Genomic DNA, 24460 nt, shown 5'->3' on the forward strand with positions numbered 1-24460 from the left:
CATATTATTGCAGATGAACTTGGCTTAAAAGGATTCAACATTTGCAGTTCATTAGAATCGCAAATTATATTCAATACCTTTAAGCAAGCTGATATTTGTCAGGGAAAGCTTGTAAGTAGCAAGAACCAAACAAATAAGTTTAATGTTGTGCAGGAGTGGCATCAAAATGGCAATGAAAACAATTATGACTTAAGACTATTTGCTAAGAAATGTCATGGTATCCTTCCCTTTACTTTCAAATCTGTTACATGTGTCTGCTGCAAAAATACTACATGTAAAGAGGAAGAAAAGACAACTAAAATGGAGGATTGTGAAGTCCTTTTTCAGAAACTGTTTCCAGATGCTAGTGATCTAATGTTGGAGTTCATGAAACTGCAACATGATCTGTCAAGTAGTGAGAACGATAAAAGAACAAGGAGATGGAGTAAAGAGATAATTCAGGTACAAAAGACATCATCTTGCTTATTAACAATTTATTTTTTGTCATTAAAGGTTTGCAATTAACATTTTCATCACATATATGATTCAATAAAAACCAAGAAAAATGTTAACAAGAAATCGATGATACCCATCAATGCTCCAGTTTTATTGTCATCAATGTTAATAAATAGAAATTAAATTGTTGAAAAAAATACTTCCTTTGTTGGAATGCCTATCAACATCATGATATAAGATTATACCAAACTGTAACAATACCCATCAAAATTTTACTTTTGACAATAACACAGAGCTCATTGACTAGTTGTGTATTTTCTCCATTGCAAGTAATTCAAGGGCCTTAATTTCAGAGCAAGAAAAACTGTGTTGGTGGTACCAGTAATCAAACTTGTCCAAGATAATATGTCTAAAACATTGTGACTGAGTTTAGTTAACAATGGATTAGAAGTGCTTACTAAGCAGACACCTATAATTTTCCAAGTTTCTTTGTAATTAAAGGCTATAACTGCTGACATATTGTGATCATCCAATGCATATCAATTTTTCCAAAGAAAATACCCTTATATATTGCAACCAAGTCTGGTTACAGTAAGAACAGCTTAAGTATTGGTGGACACTGTATCTTTTCTCAAGTTTAAGTGACCAATGGCTTTAGCAGCAGAGCAAATGGATCAGTGTATATGGTTATCTAACTTGTCATATAAATTATGAACACAATAACCAGGTCTGATGAACGCTTTGTAAGAAATGCTGAAGTTCTACAGACAATGTAATTGTTCGATATTTGGAGTAATTCAAGCAGTAAACTTCAAAATTACTACATGATTTCACATGGGTACAAGCTTGGTTGAGATATTATGCTCATGAAGTGAACCAGTTTGGTGGACACTACATTAAACATTCTACAGAGCAGACATTTTTGTAGGTCACCATGGTCACAGGTGATCCCATAATACATCCTGTTTTACAGGCATACAAAATTTAGAGACATACTGCTGTATTTTGTAAATAACATTTAGCATAATTTTCAAACATTTTACGTCTTTCTTACATCTTAGGTTATGTAAAGGCTAAAACATTAAGAAAAGGAAGGAAAAATGTAAATGCAGCAAAATTGATATACACTGAACTATTGTACTACCTTAAAAAGTAAACAGAAAAAAGTATCTTCATTTATTTGTTTTTTAAACTGTTGCTATTTATTTCAACAGTATTTCTCCTTGTGTGACATTTGTGTTTATGTACAAGCAAATTGCATAATACAACAATCTCTACTGAAATGAACTGCACTTACCAATTGTGCATAATTATTTACAGTCTGTCTGTGCTGTTTAAAGACACTGACCTCCACAACATAGAATGACAAAAGATGAGAGAATTTCAGCTATAAAAAATTCTTATGAAGGTTTTGAATCTTAGTTAATGACAGATGACATGTTATTGAGTTAAATGAGACTTTTTTTTAACTTCACTTTCAAAATTGTGAAGCGTTTGTAGCATGTACTGGAGGTAAACTGCCTTTACTATAAATCTTTATATCAGATTGGCCCATAACTGTAAATTTTTCCATGGCAAGATTGAAATTGTTTGGGCCACTCAGGATTTCTTTTTTATTTGGTTATGCAATCACATTTTAAGAACATGTAAATACATTTTCAGTTTAAATACATTTTGTTTTCCAGATTTATTGAAAAAAATGAAAATACAAACATTGATTACAGTTTAGAATGAAATCCCTATTGAAAATGCATTTGTTATCACTTTTATGAATTTTGTAATTACCTCCCTTTATTATAAAAAATATGTAAAAATGGTCTTTTTCTTTTGATTTCGATACAATTCATAGTTTTACATTTACATTTGGAAAATATTGGGATATATCAACTACTTGAAACAAATTAAAACAGCATGAAACTTTTGTTATTCATCTGTTTGAATTTATCGTGGGTGCACAAGGAAGGGAGGTAATTAGAATTGTATAAACTTGCATTTATAATTTTTTCCGCAAAGTATGTACAGTAAATGCAATTCTTAAATAAGTTTTAAAAAAATTAGTGCTAGTTTTCATATTATTACCTAAGCAACAGTGTTTATTTAATTCTTACTTATGCTTAAACTGCAACCAGAACAAGAAAGTGTAATTTTGAAAAATACATGCAGTAAAAATCTAGTGAACACAAGTGTAAATGATCAACTGATAAAGTTTTAAAAAGATACATTTGTTCAGCAAAGTCTGTTTCAGCACATTTAAAGGCACTGACCTCAAGATGCTAAACAATAATTTGTCCTTCAAACTGAGTTTTTGTTTGAAAATATCTTAAAAATGCAAATCCAGATAAAAAGATGACATAATTATGTATTTGTCAAATGTAATTCTGAAAGTTTCTGACTTTTTTGTTACAATAGAGTACAGACTGCATTGTTTAAATATATAAATTATAATTTATTGTGCTGGTAAATAAATATATATATATATATATAAAGGGAGGTACAATTTTACTGAGAGCCTGCATGGCCAAGTTGTTAAGGATGCTGACTTTGAGTCACTTGCCCCTCACTGTATGTCTAAGTTCTTGTGAGGAAGCAATTAAGTGGGTTTATAAAGTGTTGGTGGTTCTAGCATGGTGCCTGATTGTGATAAAACCTGTAGAGACGGGCACCTAGGTCTTCCTCCACCACCAACCTCGAAAGTTGCCACATGACTTATGATTGAGTTAGTGCAAATGAAACAAAACAAAAACAATTTTTCTGTAAACTAAAATTCTGCAATAATTCTATGGTTTTATTTTACCTTTAGTACCTTACATTTATATTGATAGCTGGTATAACTAAAAGGAAATGTATTTTTATGTTTATGAATATAAATAATAAAATATAATCAGAACCCATGCAAAGTTAATCATTTCACAGTCTATTAATTTTTCATGACCATCTTTAAGTTATCAAGGTTGTTTTATTATGGGTATGACAGGAATTGTAAAAGTCTGCTATATTTCAGTGCAAGATTATAGTTCATACTGTAAATGTGTTCATGTGAAAAATCATATATGTGAATTGTTAAGGTAACTAATAGCTTTTACACTAACACAAGCACTGTAAGCTTTTCTTCACTTTTCATGTTGATGCTTCTCAACCGTTCTGCAGGAATGAATATTTATAGTTTCCAAGTGAACAGCTTCAAGACCTCTACTGGATGGCTTTACACTGTGCTTCTGCTCAACAACTTTGTTAGATATGAATTATTACCAGTATCACTGGCCAATGAAACAGACATAATTATATTTCCGTACTTCATTACCAAGCGTCTTAACACTGATGCTGCATCTACAAATGAACAAATAAGAATGAAACAAATATGCTTAAAATAAATCAAGTTGCATAAATTAAACATAACTCTTTCATTTCCATTTTATCTTTAAGTTTGAGACATAAGCTAAGTTTATTGTTCAAGTGTAATACATTAAATAAAAAAAAATAACAGCCCTATTTAATAAATGCTTTACAGAAGTTATTATAGAAATACATGTATGTAGTGACATTTATCTCTTAATTTCATATATTACAAATTTTCAAATACAGCATGTGGCTTAAAGTAATAAATACACAAAAGAAAAGTACAATTTATTTTATTAACATGTAACATGAAATATGTTTCAGATGTAAACAACACATGTGATGTTACATGTACCTAGTGAAAGACATTTGGATGTTACACAAAAGTAAACAAAACCTATTGTGCTCTACGATACTTAAACCTTTGTATAGTATTAATGTTTTCTTATACAGATAACAAATTCTTACAAAGCAGCCAATCTCATTTGTGCAATAAAGTACATAATCTAAGTATTTTAACACTGTGACTGGAAGGTTCTTACGAGAAAAAAATTGAAAAAATATAAATCATTATGTGAAATAAATTATAATGGAGAATTTTCTGACTGTAAAGAAATCTTGTTACACCTGTAAGCTAAATCTTTTTTATAATATAAAAATCTGTGATAAATATCAAAACTTAGTAGTTGTCTTACAATATGTAATTGTACTATTTATTTGAACTGTCAAAACATGTTTCTTTCTTTCACATTAATCTTATATAGGCGTGAACAGAATATAATGAAAGTCAGGAACAAGTTTTGATAGTTCAAATAAATAGTACAATTGCATTTATTATTTTGTTATATTATTCATGTACTGTAGAGATTTTTATTACCTCCCTTTAATGGCAGCCAATCATATGTTAAGCAACATTTTACGACATTTTTCAGTTTCTTATGTTCTGTCATCAACAAAGTAATAGAAAAACACATTACATACAGTAAGATTGCTATTGGTGATGCATTGTTTATCAATAATAGTAACATTTTATTATTATCCACATTCAATATGAAAGTATTTCAAAACTAATGTATTCCTTTTATAATCTTTTTATAATTTTACGCTTTCATTTAGTTCTTAATGTGATAACCTTAATCTGAAGTAAACTTAATTTTGCTCATTGAAAACTACTAAATTTAATCATTTTACACCTAACTTAGGAAAGGAAGGTAATGATAAGGTATAAGACTTGCATTTGTTATAAAATTTCTTCTTATCATATAACAGATAATGCAAATCTTTTATCATTACAATACCGTAAGTGCTATATTTACATAATTTCCTTGGCAAAGTATGTTTTTATGTTTTTATAATGAGTCTGCTACATAGTACTCAATACATGTACCAAAATAGATAAAAGAGAGGTAATTTAATTCGTTTTATAATTTTGCTCATACAAACCTTTGCAGTGTTTGAAAACTTTAGTATATTTTTCCATTATGTTACAACATCTTATTAAGAAATCAGTTTAATAGCATGGAAAGATGTTTAAGAAAACAAATATTGTTCGAAAATGTGTCTGACATATTCATATACTTACTTGGTCAGTTATTAAACATTCGTATATTCATGCACTTATTCTGTCACATACTGGACATACGTACACTCATGAACTCGGTCATGTACTCACTCTGTCACATACTCGACATCCGTACACTCATGTACTTACCCGGTCACATGCCCAACATCCGTACACTCGTGTACACACTCGGTCACTTATTCGCCATCCGTACATTTATGTACTCACTTTGTCAGCTACACAACATTCTTACATTCATGTACTCACCAAACATTTGTACATGTACTCATGTACTTACTTGGTCACTGCCAACCTTCCATACCTTGTTTGATACCTGATATTTTTTATCCATAAATGGCATGGAATATAGTACATGTGTTTTTATATATTAACTCTTATTATGAATTTGTAAGTTAAATGGTATTTTTAATTTGAATAATTCTGTATATTGTCTCTTGTAGTTCTTGTTAGAATGGTCATTTACAATTGTTTTAGGTTATGTAAGTTTCTATGCTTGTAAATGAATGAGACATAAATAAACTATATATATATATATATATATATATGACATTGATTAAATGATTGTACCATTTCAATTTTTTCTATGCCTTATACAAAATTATATTGACTGCCTTTATCAATTAATATATCTTTCCCGTACAAATAAAGAATTTGCTTAATACATGCTATAATAATTATCTTTCTTTACATACATGAAGTGTTTAACTTCTGGCTTCTGAAGGAAACCAGATTTGTAAGAGCGGAACATATGTTATTTTATTCTGTTTTAAATATAAAAACAAAATTAAGGTCCTAGGATTTTACTTTGGTGAAGCAAGCACTTGTGCTATCATTCAAAAAGGAAATTTTACACATTCCTGAAATTAAAATAAATCCACACACTTCACTTAAAACCTTTTGCCATTGTAAAAGAAAAACATTAAAATATGTATCATTTACATACTTTTAACATTTTTGCTTAAATTTTGCTATAATGCTTGCGTAATTATTTTTTATTACAATTGTGCTGCTACTGCTCACTAATAAATTCATTTTTTAAATCAGAATTGATTAATGAAATCTGACAGGAAAATGTGTAAGCAACTGTTTTATTTAAACGCATTGTGATACTATGTATTATTACATTAAATAATTATTTCATTCTATACATAATATTTTCCTATTTCCTAACAATATCAATAGCATTGATGCAGTTTATTTAAAAACATACTATATTACATTTCAAGGTCTGTCTTACCTTGTGGAACAGATCCCCTCATGGTTATTCCACCCTGCGCAGTAGCGGTATGCTAATATTACCATGCGAAAATTTACTTCAAAGATATAAAAACTGTCTGGAGCAATCACCTGGAATAAACGAGGAAATGTTTCAATGGCTATCAACAGAATCCCAGAGGTTAAAGACTGAAAAGTCTGGGGGGTTAGTAATTGACGAGATGTCTGTGCAAGAGGACCTAAAGTTGTCTCTTTGTAATGGCATTGTGAAAATTGATGGCTTCGTTGAAATGGGGCAATTAGCAGAGGATATTCATGTACTTTCCACTCAAAAAAATGAAATTAGAACAGCTTCACATGTCATGCAATTTATCTTTTTGGGTTACGACGGATTTCGATTTCCCATAGCCTACTTTCCAACTACAGGTGCAAATGCCCAACAAATATATATCATGGTGTGGGAAGTCATTAACAAATTAAACATGTATGATTTTATGGTAGATTACGTTTGCTTTGACGGGTGCTGTCACAACAGAACATTTCAGTTTATGCATTTTAAAGATTTTACAGAAGCTAAGGAAAAAAACTTTACAGCACAAAATCCATACTTTCCAAGTCAAAGTGTCACATTCTTGATGGATTATTCACATAACATTAAAAAATTAAGAAATAACATTAATTCGAGTGGATTTAATACCTTTTCTAAAAGAAAACTCACAAAAAATGATCAGTTCATAATTTGGCAGTATTGGATAGATGCATATAATTGGGACCGAAAACAGAATACACCCATCAAAGTACATCAGTACTTAACAGATGAACACATCTTTTTAACAAAAACATCCAAAATGAGAAACCATTTGGCTGAACAAGTTTTAGATTCAAATATGCTAAACCTGATGTTAAAGTACCAAGAAACATTAACTGATGGTACATATTTAAATGAAACAATTGAACTATTAAAACATACCAGCAAAGTTATCCAGATTTTCAGAGACCGTAGACCAGTGGCAGACATTCTTGACCAAAGACTCAATGATCTTGCTTCCTTTGAAGATTGGTTAGAAAAGTGGTCAGACTCTGTTAATGATATTGATAAGGATGTGCCGGCCTCTGAAAAGAAAAAACAGTTTCTTAGTAGAGAAACTTACAGTGACATTATTAGCATGATTCGTGGTTTCACTTGTTTGTGTGTAAGAAGAATTAAAACAACCATGAGAAGTGTTACTCCAGCAGGTATAAACAGTGATGTTGTTGAGAACTTTTTCTGTTCACAGAGAACATTATGTAATGGTTGTAATAATAACCCATCACTACACCATTACAAGTATGGTATAAATGCGACAATTCTAGGACAAAATGCTGTATCCAAAAAAGTAATGCTGGAACTAAAAGGAAATCAATAGCGCCATATAATTTTGCAACTCATAAACCAGTAATCAAAAAGTCAGCTTAGGCATAAAAAAATCTTTCGGTATCCTGACCTCCGCTAAATTTTTGGCACAACCATAAATGTTTTTATGGCCTATGAGATTTTGTTTTCAACTTTTTTACAAAGATTTGCAAAACTGTATTTTTACTGTTTACACAAGATCAGACACTGAGACAGGTTAGAAATCAACTATCTGATGCTCTAAATGCACATCCCCCTTATTTGTATTCATTTTTTGGACAAAAAGATAATTTCCAAAAAGTTTCACTTAAATTAATAAAAAAAAATTGCCAAAAAAAGAACAAGAGCTGTCTGTAACACAGCCACTGCTCGACCAATCGAATTATTGTCCCAGAAGCAGGAATATGTTACACTTATAAATGTTAAAATATACAAAGAGTACTAGTTTCTATCCAGTACCTGCAACAGTTTTGCAGATAGTAATTTGCATGCAAAATTTTAAGCAGAAGTTTTATATTCGAAAGGGGACAAAATTTTAGCAAAATGCATGTCAAGAGTTATGGAACTTGATGCAATCAACAGTATTTCAACTTCTTTTATAACCCCTAAGGCACAGGTGAAGGTTCAATTTAATATCTGCATTTGTTCTGCAGATAGTAACTTGCAAGCAAAACTTTAAACACTGTATTCTAAATCTAAAAGAGGGCATATTTTGCAAGAAAATACATGCAAGAGTTATGGGACTTGACCAACTGGGGTTTGTAATTGATCTAGAAAAATAAAAAATAAGTTTCAAATCTATATGCCTATAAGTAATAGCTGCATGTGCTTGCACGCAAAACTTGAACCAGGATTTTGTAAGTCCAGATGTGCATAACTTGGCCAAAATGCAGGTCAAAGTTATGGGCTTTGATGCTATCAACTAGTTTTATATTCCCGAAGACACAATGTGTAATTCTAATTAAATATATGCAACAGTTTTGGAGAAAATAACTTGCATGTAAAATTTCAACAAGGTTTTTGTAAGTCCAAAAGGGGGCATAATTTGTTCAAAATACATGTCAGAGTTATGGAACTGACCTAGTGAAGTTGGTAATTGACTTAGAAAACTAGAACAAGAAAAAAAAAAGTTTCAATTCTATATATGAGCCGTGCCATGGGAAAACCAACATAGTGGCTTTGCGACCAGCATGGATCCAGACCAGCCTGCGCATCTGTGCAGTCTGGTCAGGATCCATGCTGTTCGCTAACGATTTCTCTAATTACAATAGGCTTTGAAAGCGAACAACATGTCCCGGCTGTACATTTTCCATGTTCACCCTGGAAATGATGCTGGAAATACCTGGTATTACATGGTAATCCATGGAAATCCCTGGTAAATGATGACTTTTCCATATTCTGTTACATGAAATGTGGTATAATTTCCATGTAATGCGGAATTTTATTTCCAGCCATTTCCAGCTTAGGCTGGACTATGATGGAAAGAGGCTGGACAACAGAGGTAAAAGGCTGGAAACCTCTGGAAATGATCCCATGGCAACATGGAAAGTGGAACTTAGTAATTTTTAAGGCTGGAAAAATATGGAAAGAACTTAGAAATTTTACAGACCACCATGGAAAGAACTTAGTTATTTTTTAATCAAAATAACTGAGGAATAAATTTAAAATGCTTCTTTTTCAGTCCAGGGTGGTAAAGGCTGATCATGACTATTGCAAGCTTGCAGAAAGCTTACGCAAGCTTGCGTGTATTAACATACAGAATTCTGCAAGCTTGCGATAGCTTTGCAAGCTTGCGCAAGCTTTTTTAGTCGCAAGCTTGTGCAAGCTTTTTCTGTTAAAGCTGGACTTAGAAAATTTCATGCCAGTTGAAAGGTGGGAAGCAGTAAAAAATTCTAAGTTGAGAAACATGGAAAAAATCTATAAAAATCATTATTTGACGATGATTTATTTTTATTTTAACATATTGGTATTCAAATTAAATGACATGAAACAAAGATCCTAAATATCAGGTAAACATAAGTCATATGAAAAATATATATGATATACAGGTGATATTCTCTTAACTTTTACTCAGTAGCAAAGCTGCCATTTTTAGAGGATGGGGTTAGTTATATATAATCTGACAATTTTTTTTTTCAAATTTTTCTGTCCAGAAAGAGGAAATCAGCTGAAAAAGGAAAAATCACATCCTTGAAATTTTAAACTAATATTAAAATTTATTGAAATATCATACTTTTTTTCTCCTAGAAAACAACAGCTGCAGCAACAGTAATTGCATGAAATAGTACAATTCTTTTCACCAATTCATTAAAAGTTACCTGGCAAAGGGATTCCTAGATAAGTGATAAATCATTTGGGTCTATTAATCTACTACAGTGTATGTATATTGCTTGTCTCACTACAGGAGATTATCTCATGCAGACTGATAAGATCTGGCACATGCTTTATATTTAGAAACTCATAACAAGAGATCAACCAATGAACATAAAGTCAGGGAACTACTTCTGGGGGCTGTACATGTACCACAAAAAGTAATCCATAGTTTTTTCTGTTTTATATCAGAGTAATCTTCAAAATTTATGAGTATGTGATTGAATGGAATAAAATCTTCCTCTAGTACAAAAATATTTTAACATCATAGATGTATCATTACCTTCATTAGCTGACTGTAAATGGCACATTTGCCCAAGAATATCAAAATTTCAAATCTACACAGGAAGTTCTTTGACAGAGAGCAGAATAGAGTAAATATTTGGGAGAGTGTTTCCCTAAATATTTTACTATGTGCAGCTTTTTTCATCTTGGAAGTTAACAATAATAAACAGAATGCACCAGGTGAGTTCATAAAATTTATTTATTTTCAAACAGTAATCTAGATTACCTTTAACAATGTCAAAACTAGAACAATGGATTCTAACAGGAAGCAGGTGGTTTAGTTTTCACCATGTAATGCAACAAATGATTTTTACTTCATGTCATTTTGTTCCACTGCAACTATTATGCAGCTGCAATTTCTAATTTATCATGCTTTTTATTTATAAGAAGGAAAATTGGATATTCTTTTTAAATGAAAATATCAAATGGAGCAAAAAAAATAAGGCCAGTAGAGTTATCTCCACAGGTGGCACTACTGAGTAAACAATGCTACCAGTCTGCTGACTACAATATTACACAGTATATTCAGGGAGTATTTGGTTTAAATCAATGTTTTAACTGTTATTATATGAAAATTATTTTTTAACAGGAAGAAATGTTTATGGATAATTTAGTTATTATTATAGATCATTATACCCTTTATTGAAACAGCAGAACATTATATAAAAAATTTAGCAAAAATACACATATTAAGCAGCTTTTTGTTATTTACAAAAATGTATAGGTACTTTTATTGTAACTTCGTCTTTTGTTAATTCTGATATCTTTAACTATATTTATCACATTTATCACTTAGTCTAATTCTTTTCAATATTAATATGATTTTCAACAAAAAAAAGTAGCATCTTTAATAATGGGAATTGCATGTCTAGTCCAAGTCTATTATAACTTTTTAGAATTTTTATTTTTAGAATTGTGATTAGAGCCAGTCTATAATTATCTAAGGTCCAATATCATATGATAATATTAAAATCTGTAAATTAGACTGGCATTTGTCACAAGAACATAAATTTTTAAAAATCACATTTTTTTTCAATTTTGTGACAAGTTCTTTATTATCAGTCTTGTGGCTAGTCTAGTCTAGTCCACCTACTTATGATAGTCTTTGTCTAATATTTACCCATTTCAACAAAATAAACTGGAATGTACAAGTAAATAAAATTTCTATATTCAAGGTTAAAAGTAAAGATTTAGGTTTTCCCTTTAGGAGTCTTACAGAATATTGACATATATTAATTATATTTGCAATGTTCAGGGAGATTATTTGAGCTTATCATACTTTAACTTATGGAAAATATATCAAACTTTCCATGACATTGAATAAAAGGCTAATACATATACACATCATTTTTAGTACAAAATTTGCAAAGGGATATTTTATTTACTTTCAAGTAACTTTTTTTTTTATTACGAGGTGCAGTGAATAATGCATATATTATTCATAATTTGTAATTTTAAATGTGTGGCAAAATTTAAAAAATTGTTTTACATAATCTTATGCAAAATTTGTTTAATGAGCAGTTATTTATACATGTATAACAGCTTTTACCTATTGTTACATGCTAAATTACATAATATATAAATAACTTCAGCTACTATGAAGCAAAAAAAAAGTATAAACAGTACTGTCAACTGATGAATGCATCAGAGACATTTTTTGGCCTCATTATTCATCACAATGTACAGTTTCAATTTTAGATCATTATACCCAATAATAAACTATGAAAAAATTATGGACATCTAAGTGTTAAATTAAATCTATTTTTCAGGTATAGCATCATATGTGTATATAAAGTATCAGCACACATGAATGAACAGAGACATGTTTAGTGATCCAATGTATTGTGTTCAAAGGCTCCATCCAACAGTTCAAAGACATGTAAGTATACTGGCATTATATATTACTATAGTAATATACCAGTACACACACTACCATAGTTCTAGGTCAATTGACAATTTTCTCCAAACCTGACTGAATGTATCAACCGATTTCCAGCAGGACCCATAGCAGGTTTTATAATTATTCCCCTTGTATCAAGTCCAGACCAATATTATTATATATAATGGTTAAAAAGTACCAAATTAAGTAATCACTTGGCAGTCAACACAACTTGGGATGTCAGTGCAGGTAACTGGTAGAAATAAAACTTGTTACTATTTATACAATAAGAGCTGTGCATAAGTCCAACCTATTAATCACTAACCCAAAACACTGAAAATATCTGTCTGCCTTCATTGGAACCTTATTCTACCAACATCTGAAATCAAATTGAGAAATAAAGCTTCGTGAAAATGCAACAAGTAATGTTATTACTTGCTTAAATCTGCAGTGTTGCCTGTATCATAAAGATGCACTAACTTTGAATACCATGTAAGATATTAATTTTATTTTGAAACTATGAACTATGGACAATACTAATGAAGAAACTGCTTTAATGGTTTAATATCTAGTGATTCATTATTTCAACAGGTCATAGCAGTGGAGCAAATGGTGGCAAATGATGGCTTTGTTGTGGTTAGTGAAAAACTGTGGCAATCTACATTGGTGGTGGCAAACACTGACAGAAAATTTCTGGACCAGCAGTGACATTAAGTTGAAAATAATGACATATTTTACACTGTACTGAAGATGTAATTGAGAAAATTATTCAAGAAATAATATATCTCATTCAGTGATTTGTCGCTGAATAAATCATTGTTTTGAGTTCAGATGCGAAGGAATTATATCATGAGGGCGCAATATTACTGAAAAGATTTTCTTCAAACTTTCACAAATGAACAATCTTGACGGGTAGATACAACTACAATTACAATGCATTCAAAATCAGTGGCACAGAAACCGGTAGGGGACTATGTATTGCCTTGCAATACTTCAGCACCTTGTTGTTTTATATGTGTAACCTGTAAATGATTACTGGTGTGTTTTATAAAGGTAAGAAGTCCTAGATGAAATTTTTAGTTTTTAATTTTAGCCTCACCTATGGACATACACTGCTTAGGGGAGCTCATTTGTGATCATCCTTTGTCCAAGACCGTGAATCAAACCTACAACCTGCTGCATACAGCATTTTCATTTAGGATATAATCATATGGGGTATAACTTTTTGCTATTTCAGGGCCCTTAGAACTAGGCTGGAATATTTTCCAGGTTATACCAGGCTCATTTTCCAGCATTCCCTGGAAAATTTACCATGGTAAAACCTGGAACATTTTCCAGCCTAATCCATGCTATGCTGGAAAATGTTCCAGGCTTTTCCAGACTTTGGTTAAAAAATGGTCCGAATACTCCAGGTTCATGGAAAAACAGGAATTTTATTCCTGGCAGCCTGGAAGATGTTCCAGATTTTACCATGGTATATTTTCCAGGGATGCTGGTATATCATGGTACATATTCCAGCCTTGGCTTTTTCAAATTTTCCACATTGATAATTTGGTTAGGCTGGAAAAGGCTGGAAACTTAGTCCGAATACTCCAGGCATTTTTTTCCCCATGGAATTCCATGGTAAACCCTGGAACTATTTCACCCGGGGGATTCTGACCAGACTGTGTGGATGCGCAGGCTGGTCTGGATCCATGCTGGTCGCAAAGCCACTATGTTGGTTTTCTCATAGCACGGCTCATATGCCTTTAAATGATAGCTGTATGTTCTTGCACGCAAAATTTCAATCAAAATGTGATTCCAATGCCAGGGTTAGTAGAATAGCAAGTCAAGCTAACAGTTCCGACCTACCTACCCTAATTTTTTTTAGTATATTACCAGAAACAAACATTTTAGGCCTTAATAAGCAAGAATGCAGGAACATGTTTAAAATTGTTATTTTTAATGTGGTTGAAAATAGTCTGCTGGATTATGTCAACATGTAACAATAGTAATGAAACAAGTTTTCAAAAATGGGGTATTATTTTCCTGTAATTCCTTTCCCGCAGTTTGGATTGAAGTTGGGTATCAATCCCAGAGGCAAATAGGGTTTTTCCTCTTTCTTTCCACTTAATATAAGATACTCATCTACTCAATATAAAGGATATGATATTTATGTAATGGAAATGACTAGAAATATTAAATATCATGTTTACAGAAACGGCAACATCCAAAGATGTACGAATTGAAAATATTCAAGTAGTTCACCTAATAAAACGTCACTGTAATGTTTAAATACAGATACATTTATATCAATGTTAATGTAAGTAAATCCAGATGTTATCATTTTATGTAATGCATATAAAATTGTTATCAATTTCTTTGTTTTCTTTGTATTAACATCATACCAACACAATTATACAAAAATGTATAGTCAAAAGGATACATGACAATACTTGAAAAATTTAGAGTGGAGGATTTAAAGCCCAGGGTCCTCTCCAGCAAGGCACTAAGATAGAATGAGAATTCTTCCACATGCTATGTTTGTAGCTTCCTCAAAATCAAATAAACATTTCTACTCTACAACTTTCTGTTCAAATATATATTCAATATTCACACAGATTTTTCTTTATGGATTTCTTTCATTAAATGAAATAGCATGTGGGCATATAAACAAGTACAAGTGTTATACACGTAACATTAATAATAAATCATTATTCTAACATGGGTCAATTTGTTTTCCAGTTAAACAAAGAAAATCAAGCTGTGTATATTCTGCGATAAACAACGGTTGACGCACAGACCGGTAAGAAAGCATTATGACGTAAAATTGACGCATGATGTCCGATACATTACTCCTCGCATAAATGAAGTCCAGGATAATATTTATTAAAATATATCAATGAGCAAGTCAGAATGAAAACAATCAAGGCCTTCTTAACAACTCGAGGGCCTTGATTATTTGTTAAATAACATATAAATGTAAAATCTTACTTGTTACCATATTAATAAAATGTAAGGGTATGTATATTCTCCTTACAAAACAAAAAAATAATGGAAAATTATGTGAAGCACGCACAGATCTCGACTGACTGCTGGAAACATATATGAGCCGCGCCATGAGAAAACCAACATAGTGGCTTTGTGACCAGCATGGATCCAGACCAGCCTGCGCATCCGTGCAGTCTGTTCAGGATCCATGCTGTTCACTAACCATTTCTCTAATTGTAATAGGCTTTGAAAGCGAACAGCATGGATCCTGACCAGACTGCGCAGATGCGCAGGCTGGTCTGGATCTATGCTAGTCGCAAAGCCACTATGATGGTTTTCCCATGGCACGGCTCATATATTTAAACACATAAAATAAACTAACCCAATCTCATCGAAACCATTTTTATCAGAAATCAACAATGCTATATAGCAATTAAGTATAAAATCACCAAAGGCACACCGCAATTCAATCATTTTAAAATCAGGCAACTGGTTTTTTAATATTATCAAAATATTCTGCTTTTGTTTGTTATGACAACCAAAATTGTGCACTGACAACCTAAAGGAATCTGAAAGTAGTGCACTGAAGTAACTTTCCTGTGTGCATAGCTTCTAATTGACTTACTGATTTAGTTTATATACTATGTATATTAAAAAGTTATGGATGACTGAACCAATCATCCAAAGAGCTATCTATAAACATTAATTTTGCTGCTGAAGTGTACTCATACCTTTTAGCATATTTTTTGGTTAGGTTTAACATCGCATCGACACAATTACAGTTCATATGGCGACTTTTCATTTTTGATGGTGGAGGAAGATGGGCACATGGGTAGAACCAATGACCTTCCGCAAGTCAGCTGGATGGCTTCCTCACATGAAGAATTCAAAGCCCGGAGTGAGTCTTGAACCCACATCGATGAGGGGCAAGTGACTTGAAGTCAGTGTCTGACCTTAACCACTCGGCCACGGAGGCCTGTTTTTACATATTAAAATACTGGTTTTTGTATTAGCCACTTCAACTTACTGAATTATGGAACATTAATCTAAAGCTATATATTGCATTTTACATTCAGTGATTTTACCTTCTATCCTGTACATGTCTTGCATTCCCAATCCCAGTCTGATTCTTGAATGTCTTGCCACTCCTGCTCATCTTCTAGTTCAGCACATGACCTGTGGTACCACTGGTTACATCTATCACATTCAATCCAATCATCATTTCCAATATATTCCTTCTTGCACAATGCGCAATTGTATCGTTTTAGCATTCGGTTTCCTTTTCCTTTTCCTTTCCCTTTCCCAGGTATTTTTTGTCTTTGCACACGCTTTCTTTTTGAGGTAGATGTGTTATTCATTATAGCATGTGAATTAGGCATTGAATCACAAGAAATAATTGCATTTACCAATGCATTACCCAATTCTTTCTTCCTCAGCTTTCTTGAAGTCTTCAAGTTATAAGCATGATAAGCAGAGCACAGAGTTAAAATATTGGCTTTGGTAAAGTCCTTTGTTAAAAAGCAGTCTACATTAGAAATACAATTCACCTTTAATTTTAAATGTGATGACATTTTATTTTCTGACTGATCTGTTAATATATCTTTAAAAGTTAGGTTTACATCTACTTTTTGTTTCTCCTGCGTTTTTTTTTATTTCCTGTCTATGTGCCTTTTTCTTCTTTAAAGACAATAAATCTTTTGAATCTTTCAAAAACTGTTTATGACAAACCATTAGAAAACGCGTGATTAAATTATCGAACACCGATGAAGTTATCTCTGTTTGAAAGTGTCCTGGTTTTAATTCTGCGGAAAGCATTCCTATATTTTCATCCTCCTTTACTTTACTTTTAGTCATTTCAAATAAATTTTCTTTTTCCACTGATAAAGCATATTGGTTTAGAAGATTACGTATTTTTTCATTTAAATGAATAAAGAACTGAAAACATTTTTCATTTACATATGTTAATCCTTTTCTAATATTTTGACATCGTTCAATTTCACAAAAAGTGTTATCATTTGTGTCAATTTCATCAAAACTAGCTTGTAATGATCTTAAAAATGAAACTCTGGTCTTATTTAATTTTACAGTTTCAACAGCGGTGTTTCTTGGATTACCCAAATTTGACTGTATGACATTCGAAAAGTGGTTTCTTGCTTTTGCTACACACATTCCAGCTACGTATCTTAGCTTTGCTTTTCCTGCATTACAAATTATATTATGACATGTCGCCATGGGTACTGAGTAACCTATTTCAGTAGCAATATTATGAATTAAAGTTTTTAATAGACTATAGACACATTGTGTTGCTGAATAAAAATGCTCATCTGTTAAAGAAAAAATTCCAAATAAAATAGACACAGTTGATTTATACTTTTTGGAAGATACATACTGATGGTATTTTGATAATAGCTCAGTCCATACTTTGTTGGCTGAAAACTGTTCCTTAGAATGATCACATGGCAGTAAATCATTCAAATGCTTATAATTTTTTTTTATGAATTCCTTAAATTTTAAGTCATCAACAGATAAGCAGATCTCATTTATTCTTCTTTGCTTTTCAGTTAAAGGGTTTTCAAGAAATGGAGATTTTTTAACATTTTCTAAATTGATGTATTCTGTTTAGTGTATCTCATCCTCATTTATATGAACATGTTCCTCCAAAATTTGAAGATCTTCCTCATTGAAATCAGAGTCATCACTTTCACAAAAATATATATCAACATCTGGAATGTAAATCTTCCCTTGATTTTGACAACACTTCAACTTGTCCTCAAATTTAAAACATGGTGTACCATAATACTCAGTTACTACTGGCTTAGGTTGAGGGCATAGACCTTTCCGGTAATGTTGAAGCTGTATACCAACACTGTTAGTTGCTCTTCCAAGAGCAACCGGTAACTGTCCACTTTCAAAAATTCCTCTGCAGTGAATATAAACACTCTCCAAAGTCATACCTCGACTCTTGTGAATGGTTAAAGCATAAGCTAAAGTAATTGGAAATTGCACTCTTTCAGCTATGACAGACTGTGTGTGTGTATCAAAAACACTGAAGTTACAACGTTTTAAAGAATGTGTCTCACAGATGGAAGAAAAATGAACAACAATGTCATTTTCTGAGAAACCCTTTACACTGCCTAGTAGCCCATTCACTAATTTACCTCCAATATTTCTTAAGAGTATTATGGGACAACCAATTTTTAAATGGAGGTACTTTGGAGCAAGTATTTTCTTCAGACGCTTTTCACAACCAAAATTTTTTATAGCTTCATATGTGTGTTCTTCAGTGCACAAATTTTGTAACTTCTCATTATTGAAAACACTGGCATCATAGTTGCTTGCAAATAAGTGGACAGGATTATAATGTTCAGGTAATTCTCTTTCCAAACTTTTCAAGAAATGGTCCGTCTCACTTGAAATATTACCTCGTGCCGTTTCTCTTACAGCGCTGATAAGCACACTTTCATTTTGTCTGACAACATAGTCAAAATTTATACGATGTTTGAAAAATGACTTTCAGATGATGCTTTCAAAGCAAAACTGTCCTAAATCACCATAAAGTGTATTTGGAACTGGAAGCAGTTGATAAAAATCACCACATGCTACTACTTGAAGACCTCCAAAATAAATGTCATTATTTGACACAGTTCTGCATACCAGTTCCAGCTGTTCAAAATCCTTTCTGGATAGCATTGAGACTTCATCGATAAAAATAGCTTCTGTTTTTTCAACATTTCTTCTAACGTTCGCCATTCTATCATCTTCCAGAACTAGCCTCTTTAAAGTCAAGTTGTCATAACGGCCATCTTGTAAACCAGCCCAACTGTAATATGATATAAAGAAATATTATTACAATATTTTCATATAAGGAAACACATCTTGATTAATTGGCAATATTCATTAAAGCTCCATAGATTTAAAAGCTTTTACAGTGAACCTCTGTAGAGCAACACCCTAAAGGTTTATCAGGGAGATACACATATTTACTGTTATGTAAAGGCTGTTATTGTGAAGAGGTAATTTGATAGTATATTTCACCATACGGAAATTTTGATGATGTTGTCAAAGACTGGTTTTTGCTTCATAGATGGCCACTCTGGAGAGGTTTACAGTAATTAATGCTGAAATCAGAAAAAGCAGCTGTCCAAATAGCAAATAAAAATCATTAAATAGTTAGGAAAACACTGTTTTAAATATCAAACTTGAAAATGTACAGATAAAGGGAGATTTATGTAATCAATATCATGATTTCAAGAATACTTTCTTCTACGTTACTTAAATATTCAAACTTTTGACAAATAGATTTATAATAATGATTTAAAATGGGATTTAACAGGTGAAAAACTCTTTGTTTGTGCACAGGGAAAAAATTGTCAGCCACATTTTAAACATAGGCATTATGACTATAAATAAAAAGAAAACATAAGAGGTTAGGAACACTTTTTAACTGCATTTAACCACAAATCTGGCAGTTCCAATGACAAGCATATTTTCCATTACCCTTTGTTTTTTTCGAAACATGAAATTAATCCAGACAACTGATGATCCTATTGTAAACGCACTTATTTTCGCGGGGTCAAATTTTACAAAATGAAATTCTAAATTTTAAGTATGTCTGCGAGGCTTACTATTTGCGAAATAGTAAAAAATTATATCCTGCTTGAATTAGAATACTAATTATGAATATTTACATGAGGATTAATTTTGCGACATGTGGGGCCTGCACATACAAAACCCTTGCAAAAATTTCTGATTTTTACAGTATATCATTCATTGAAGCCTGATTTCTCTATAACAATATTATTTTCTTAACAACAGTGCAGAATTTTAGTATACTCAGTTTACAGCTGCCATAATCCCCGGCAAGAGCATTGTTCTTTATTTCTTCATTATTTTGAAATTTTCCACAGACCGCATTACCAGAAAAATTGACAATTGTTTTTTGAAAAATTCAAGACAAAAGACACACATGATTGCATTATAATTAAGTACCACAAACTAACACATTGCAATGTAAGGTACCAAGGATTTTTATAACATGACATAGCTATACATATAGGCAAAAAGTGGCCACACCCCAGAAGGGAACAAAGTAATCTGAAAAATCTTGCTAGATGGTACAAGCAGCATTTGTGTGAAATTATTGAAAAGTTTGGTCGACATGTAAGAGAATAGCTATATTGAAGGAACAGATCAAGGTTAAAACAGTTACACCAAATTTTATATAACTGTAGCAACCACTTTATGTCGCAAACTATCGCAGTGACCACTATGAAATAAAGTAGCGATAGCCTTCAAAAGTAGAAACATGACAATTATGTCTGTACAGGCAGAAATGACCACAAGACATGTGGCTATGTTTTAGGATGTGTGTGTGTGTTAGGGTTTAACGTCTTTTTCAACATTTTTTCAGTCATATAAACAACGTTACGATGGTGCCTACTTGTAGCAGTGAGCACAATGCCCAAGTTAATAGTGCTGCCTCACTGGAATACCAAACCGTAGACACATGGCATGATACCCCACCCAGTCACATTATACTGACACTGGCCTGACAAGTCCTTGCACTATCCCCTTAATGCTGAGCACCAAGCAAGGAAGCTGCTAGTATCATTTTTTATGTCTTTGGTATGACAAGGCCGGGGATCGAACCCACAACCTCCCGCACTCGAAGCGGATACTCTACCACTAGGCTACCAAGGCGGTATGTTTTAGGATGAATGGAATGTTTTGAACAATATTTGAGCAGAGTCACCCTAATAACATTTTGACAAATTGTAAAGATGTTATGTTAGAAATTACCCCTAATGGCAGCAAAGAAGAACCAGTCAAACAAAGTAAAAAGGGGAATTTCCATTAGAAACCCAGGGCAAATTGTAACATAGTTCATTAAATGGTTTTGGACAAGCGGTTGTTTGAACAAAATGGCGAATAAACAGATGCCATACAATGAGTGACGACAATAGCTCACATGTATCATGTAAGCATTAATTAATGAGGCATAGTTTCACAACTAGGCTGACACTGCATGTTGATTACTGTTCAACTATAATGCTGCAACATTGTAACTATAAAACTAAAACAATATATATTAAAAATGCTAGTAAACTATCATCATTTACAAGGTTAATACATTATACTATACCTTGTAAATGATGACAGTTTACTAGCATTTTCAATAACCCACCCATACAGGCTTCTTTTCTGAAGTTGACCACAGTGGTCGTTTTGATTTATTGAGCACAGCATCAATTTAGTCGTTGGTAAAAAAGTACAGATAAAATTTATATTCTAGATTACCTTTCAATATATGCAAATATTTAACGGTGACTGTCAGGTGAATAGATATTTATGACAGAACATAATTATGTGTAGTATAATTTCTGTCTATATACCGTACTACATATCAACTAGGAAAGAATTCAGCTCTTTACCTCATTTAAAACATACAAAAATGATAAACTGAAAATTATTAGTTTCTCCTCTATAAAATGTGAAAGAATTGAAAAGACAAATCATTTTGTACAGAAAATATAGACAAATTCTACAGATGATCTGTTCACTCATAATATTTCAAGGCTTTGCCTTGTTTTTATGTAAAACATATATGACTATTTGTACTGAAGCATACTGTCAGAAGTTTTTAATGTAGATCTAATGCATGTTATACATAGACGTAGTTCTAAGCAAGTTTAACTTTTGAGGGGGGAACCTTTAGACAGGGTCCGGGGTCTGACAAGGGATCCCCAGTACATTCATGACAAAACCTTGACCAGGGGCCAAATGGGCCATAGGACCCCTCAAGTCCCTGTGTTTTAGCAGTCATTGACTTATTCTGATGCATTTTTAATAAACCACACAATGGTGTAACCTAATCAGTCATAATATGTATTGTTCTTTAGAAATCAAGCGTGCCATTTTTTACAGTCTCCGGTTGAAGCCCTGGAGATACAAACAAATAGTGCTGCAATAACTGTTGTCTAATTGTGATATAAAGTTGTTGAAGTTATTTCCCTTGATTAGACCATGAAAATGTAAATACATAACATTTACATGCGTAGCAGGCTAAATACTTATAAAGTTTTGCAGACGCTCAAACTGGAACTGTAGTGATGCGCTAGATATAATTATACTCTTTTTATAAATTATAATCGAACAATCGTAGGCAAGTCAGAATGCAAAGAAAGGCCAAATGCAAATCAGAAATCAGGCTGAAAAGAATTATGTGATACTAAATAAATGTTATATTAGACTGCAAGTTATTTAAGTTATATCTATTTTCCAAAATATTGCAGGGGCCAAACTACAGTTTGGCACCCACTATCCTAGCTTTGGGAGGCCTTCAGTAGGAAAGCGTGTTTGCCTTCTCAACCAATGCATGCACAAGGAGTAAATAAATAATGCTTATTACTGAAAACTGCTGTTAAATTCAATATTCAATAGGTATGCCTTTAAAGTTTAACCTAAGTGATATTAACTCGAAATATAATATTTAAAAAAATGTTAGAACAGCTTTACGAAAACTATTATATAACTTATATCTAGAAGTCCAGTTAGGAAGTGGCTATTCCTACGGTCCCGTAAGAATAGCCTCACAGGCTATTCCTACGGCTCTCCCTTAAGAATAGTGAAATGGCCCGCAGGTGGCTATTCCTACGGCTCTAAAGACAGTTTTATTGTAATGAATTAATTCAAATGGCATATTTTCGAACAAATTGTTTGCTTTTCAGTATCACACCGAGAGAACAGGAAGTGATTTCGAATAATGGAAAAGGCTTATTTATGTCTATGTGTGAAATTGTTGTCATTGAATGATATATATGTATAGATTATGCAACAAATCAATGAATGTAATGATAATAGTGTGAGTAATAAATATGCCATTATTCTAAGTTTACATCATGTTTTGAATATCATGTTACACGTTGTATGTTCCCTTCATGTCTCGGTGATAAGACATATAAAAAATACAGAAGAGAAATAAAGATTGACAAAAGTAAACAATTTGTTCGAAAATATACCAGTTGAATTAATTCAGTGCAATGCAATACAAGATGAACATAAAAAATGTCTTTAGAGCCGTAGGAATAGCCACCTGCAGGCTATTTCACTATTCTCATGGGAGGGCCGTAGGAATAGCCACCTGCAGGCTATTTCACTATTCTCATAGGAGGGCCGTAGGAATAGCCTGTGAGGCTATTCTTACGAGACCATAGGAATAGCCACTTCTGTCCAGTTACCACACCCATTGCCACTTCAGGGCTTTTCATCAGGAAATTGGGAAGAGGTCTTGGCCTTTCCAATTGGGAAATTTATGCGCAATAATTGTTCATTTTGGGAAAATTTATCAACCGGAAGTAAACATCGTAAGACGAAGCAAATTTATCTTCCCTGAAACTTGGACTAAAATCCAGGCCATGGAACATAATGTATTAGACTGGCAATGTGTCACAACTGGTTCTGTGAGCTGTTAGGCTATTATGCAACAAAAAATCGATACCAAACAAACACTTCCTCTGGTAATACTAAAATGTAAAAAAAATCTTAACCATCTGTTGCATGATTTGGGGAAATTTTACGGTGCATTTTGGGAAATATCTCTGCCACATTTGGGAAAAAATAGTATATTTTTGGATTGGGAAGAGGCCTTTCATAGGCCTCTGTTATATAAGTATGAAAAGCCCTGCACTTCCATCTATTTTTACTGAATACAGTTTACTTGAAATGATACAATGAAGATCTGTGCCTTTTCAAAGTTTTTATCACCTGTGTACAGTTGTTGCATTCAGATCTGTGTATTGCAGGCAACCAATTCCAGTAGTACATAACAACGACACACATTTTTTCATCTGCTTTAGTAAATGAACTGCGCGCTTCAATAAAAAACTTTCCCCCGTGCCTGCCTGACCAGTCAACACCAAGCTATGGCCCTCGGATATCCTGTCCAAAGCTTCTTTTTGCAAATCTGTCAACATATTTTGTAACAATTTGGTTTTAA

The 24460-nt window shown here is 32.4% G+C and overlaps 2 protein-coding genes across 2 annotated transcripts; both read right to left on the minus strand.

Annotated features, from left to right (window-relative positions):
• Positions 1-458: 458 nt before the first annotated feature.
• On the minus strand, positions 459-16980 carry LOC123555342 (uncharacterized). Its single transcript, XM_053534318.1, has 4 exons — positions 16551-16980; positions 7539-7681; positions 6591-6700; positions 459-3762 (listed from the first exon to the last, which is right to left on the minus strand). Exons 1-4 carry the CDS (start codon positions 16573-16575, stop codon positions 3690-3692), a joined length of 351 nt encoding a protein of 116 aa, XP_053390293.1. The 5' UTR covers positions 16576-16980; the 3' UTR covers positions 459-3689.
• Positions 16981-18960: 1980 nt separating this feature from the next.
• Positions 18961-24460, minus strand: LOC128553198 (ATP-dependent DNA helicase pif1-like). Its single transcript, XM_053534317.1, has 2 exons — positions 24229-24460; positions 18961-19285 (listed from the first exon to the last, which is right to left on the minus strand). The coding sequence occupies exons 1-2, from the start codon at positions 24435-24437 to the stop codon at positions 18979-18981; spliced, it is 516 nt and encodes a 171-aa protein (XP_053390292.1). The 5' UTR covers positions 24438-24460; the 3' UTR covers positions 18961-18978.

Source organism: Mercenaria mercenaria, unplaced genomic scaffold (genome assembly GCF_021730395.1).
Source record: "Mercenaria mercenaria strain notata unplaced genomic scaffold, MADL_Memer_1 contig_3581, whole genome shotgun sequence".
Lineage (NCBI taxonomy): Eukaryota > Metazoa > Mollusca > Bivalvia > Venerida > Veneridae > Mercenaria > Mercenaria mercenaria.

What these genes read in the sequence shown, in the direction of transcription:
- LOC123555342 (XM_053534318.1), bottom strand. Translation starts at nt 16,575, where the DNA reads ATGCAAGACATGTACAGGATAGAAG. An exon ending in AGACATGTACAGGATAGAAG is followed by an intron (nt 7,682 to 16,550) that starts GTAAAATCACTG and finishes TTTTCTTTTCAG; the next exon opens with AGGCCGGCACATCCTTATCA. An exon ending in GAGGGGATCTGTTCCACAAG is followed by an intron (nt 3,763 to 6,590) that starts GTAAGACAGACC and finishes GTTCATTTGTAG; the next exon opens with ATGCAGCATCAGTGTTAAGA.
- LOC128553198 (XM_053534317.1), bottom strand. Translation starts at nt 24,437, where the DNA reads ATGTTGACAGATTTGCAAAAAGAAGCTTTGGACAGGATATCCGAGGGC. An exon ending in AATGCAACAACTGTACACAG is followed by an intron (nt 19,286 to 24,228) that starts GTGATAAAAACT and finishes ATCATATTACAG; the next exon opens with TTGGGCTGGTTTACAAGATG.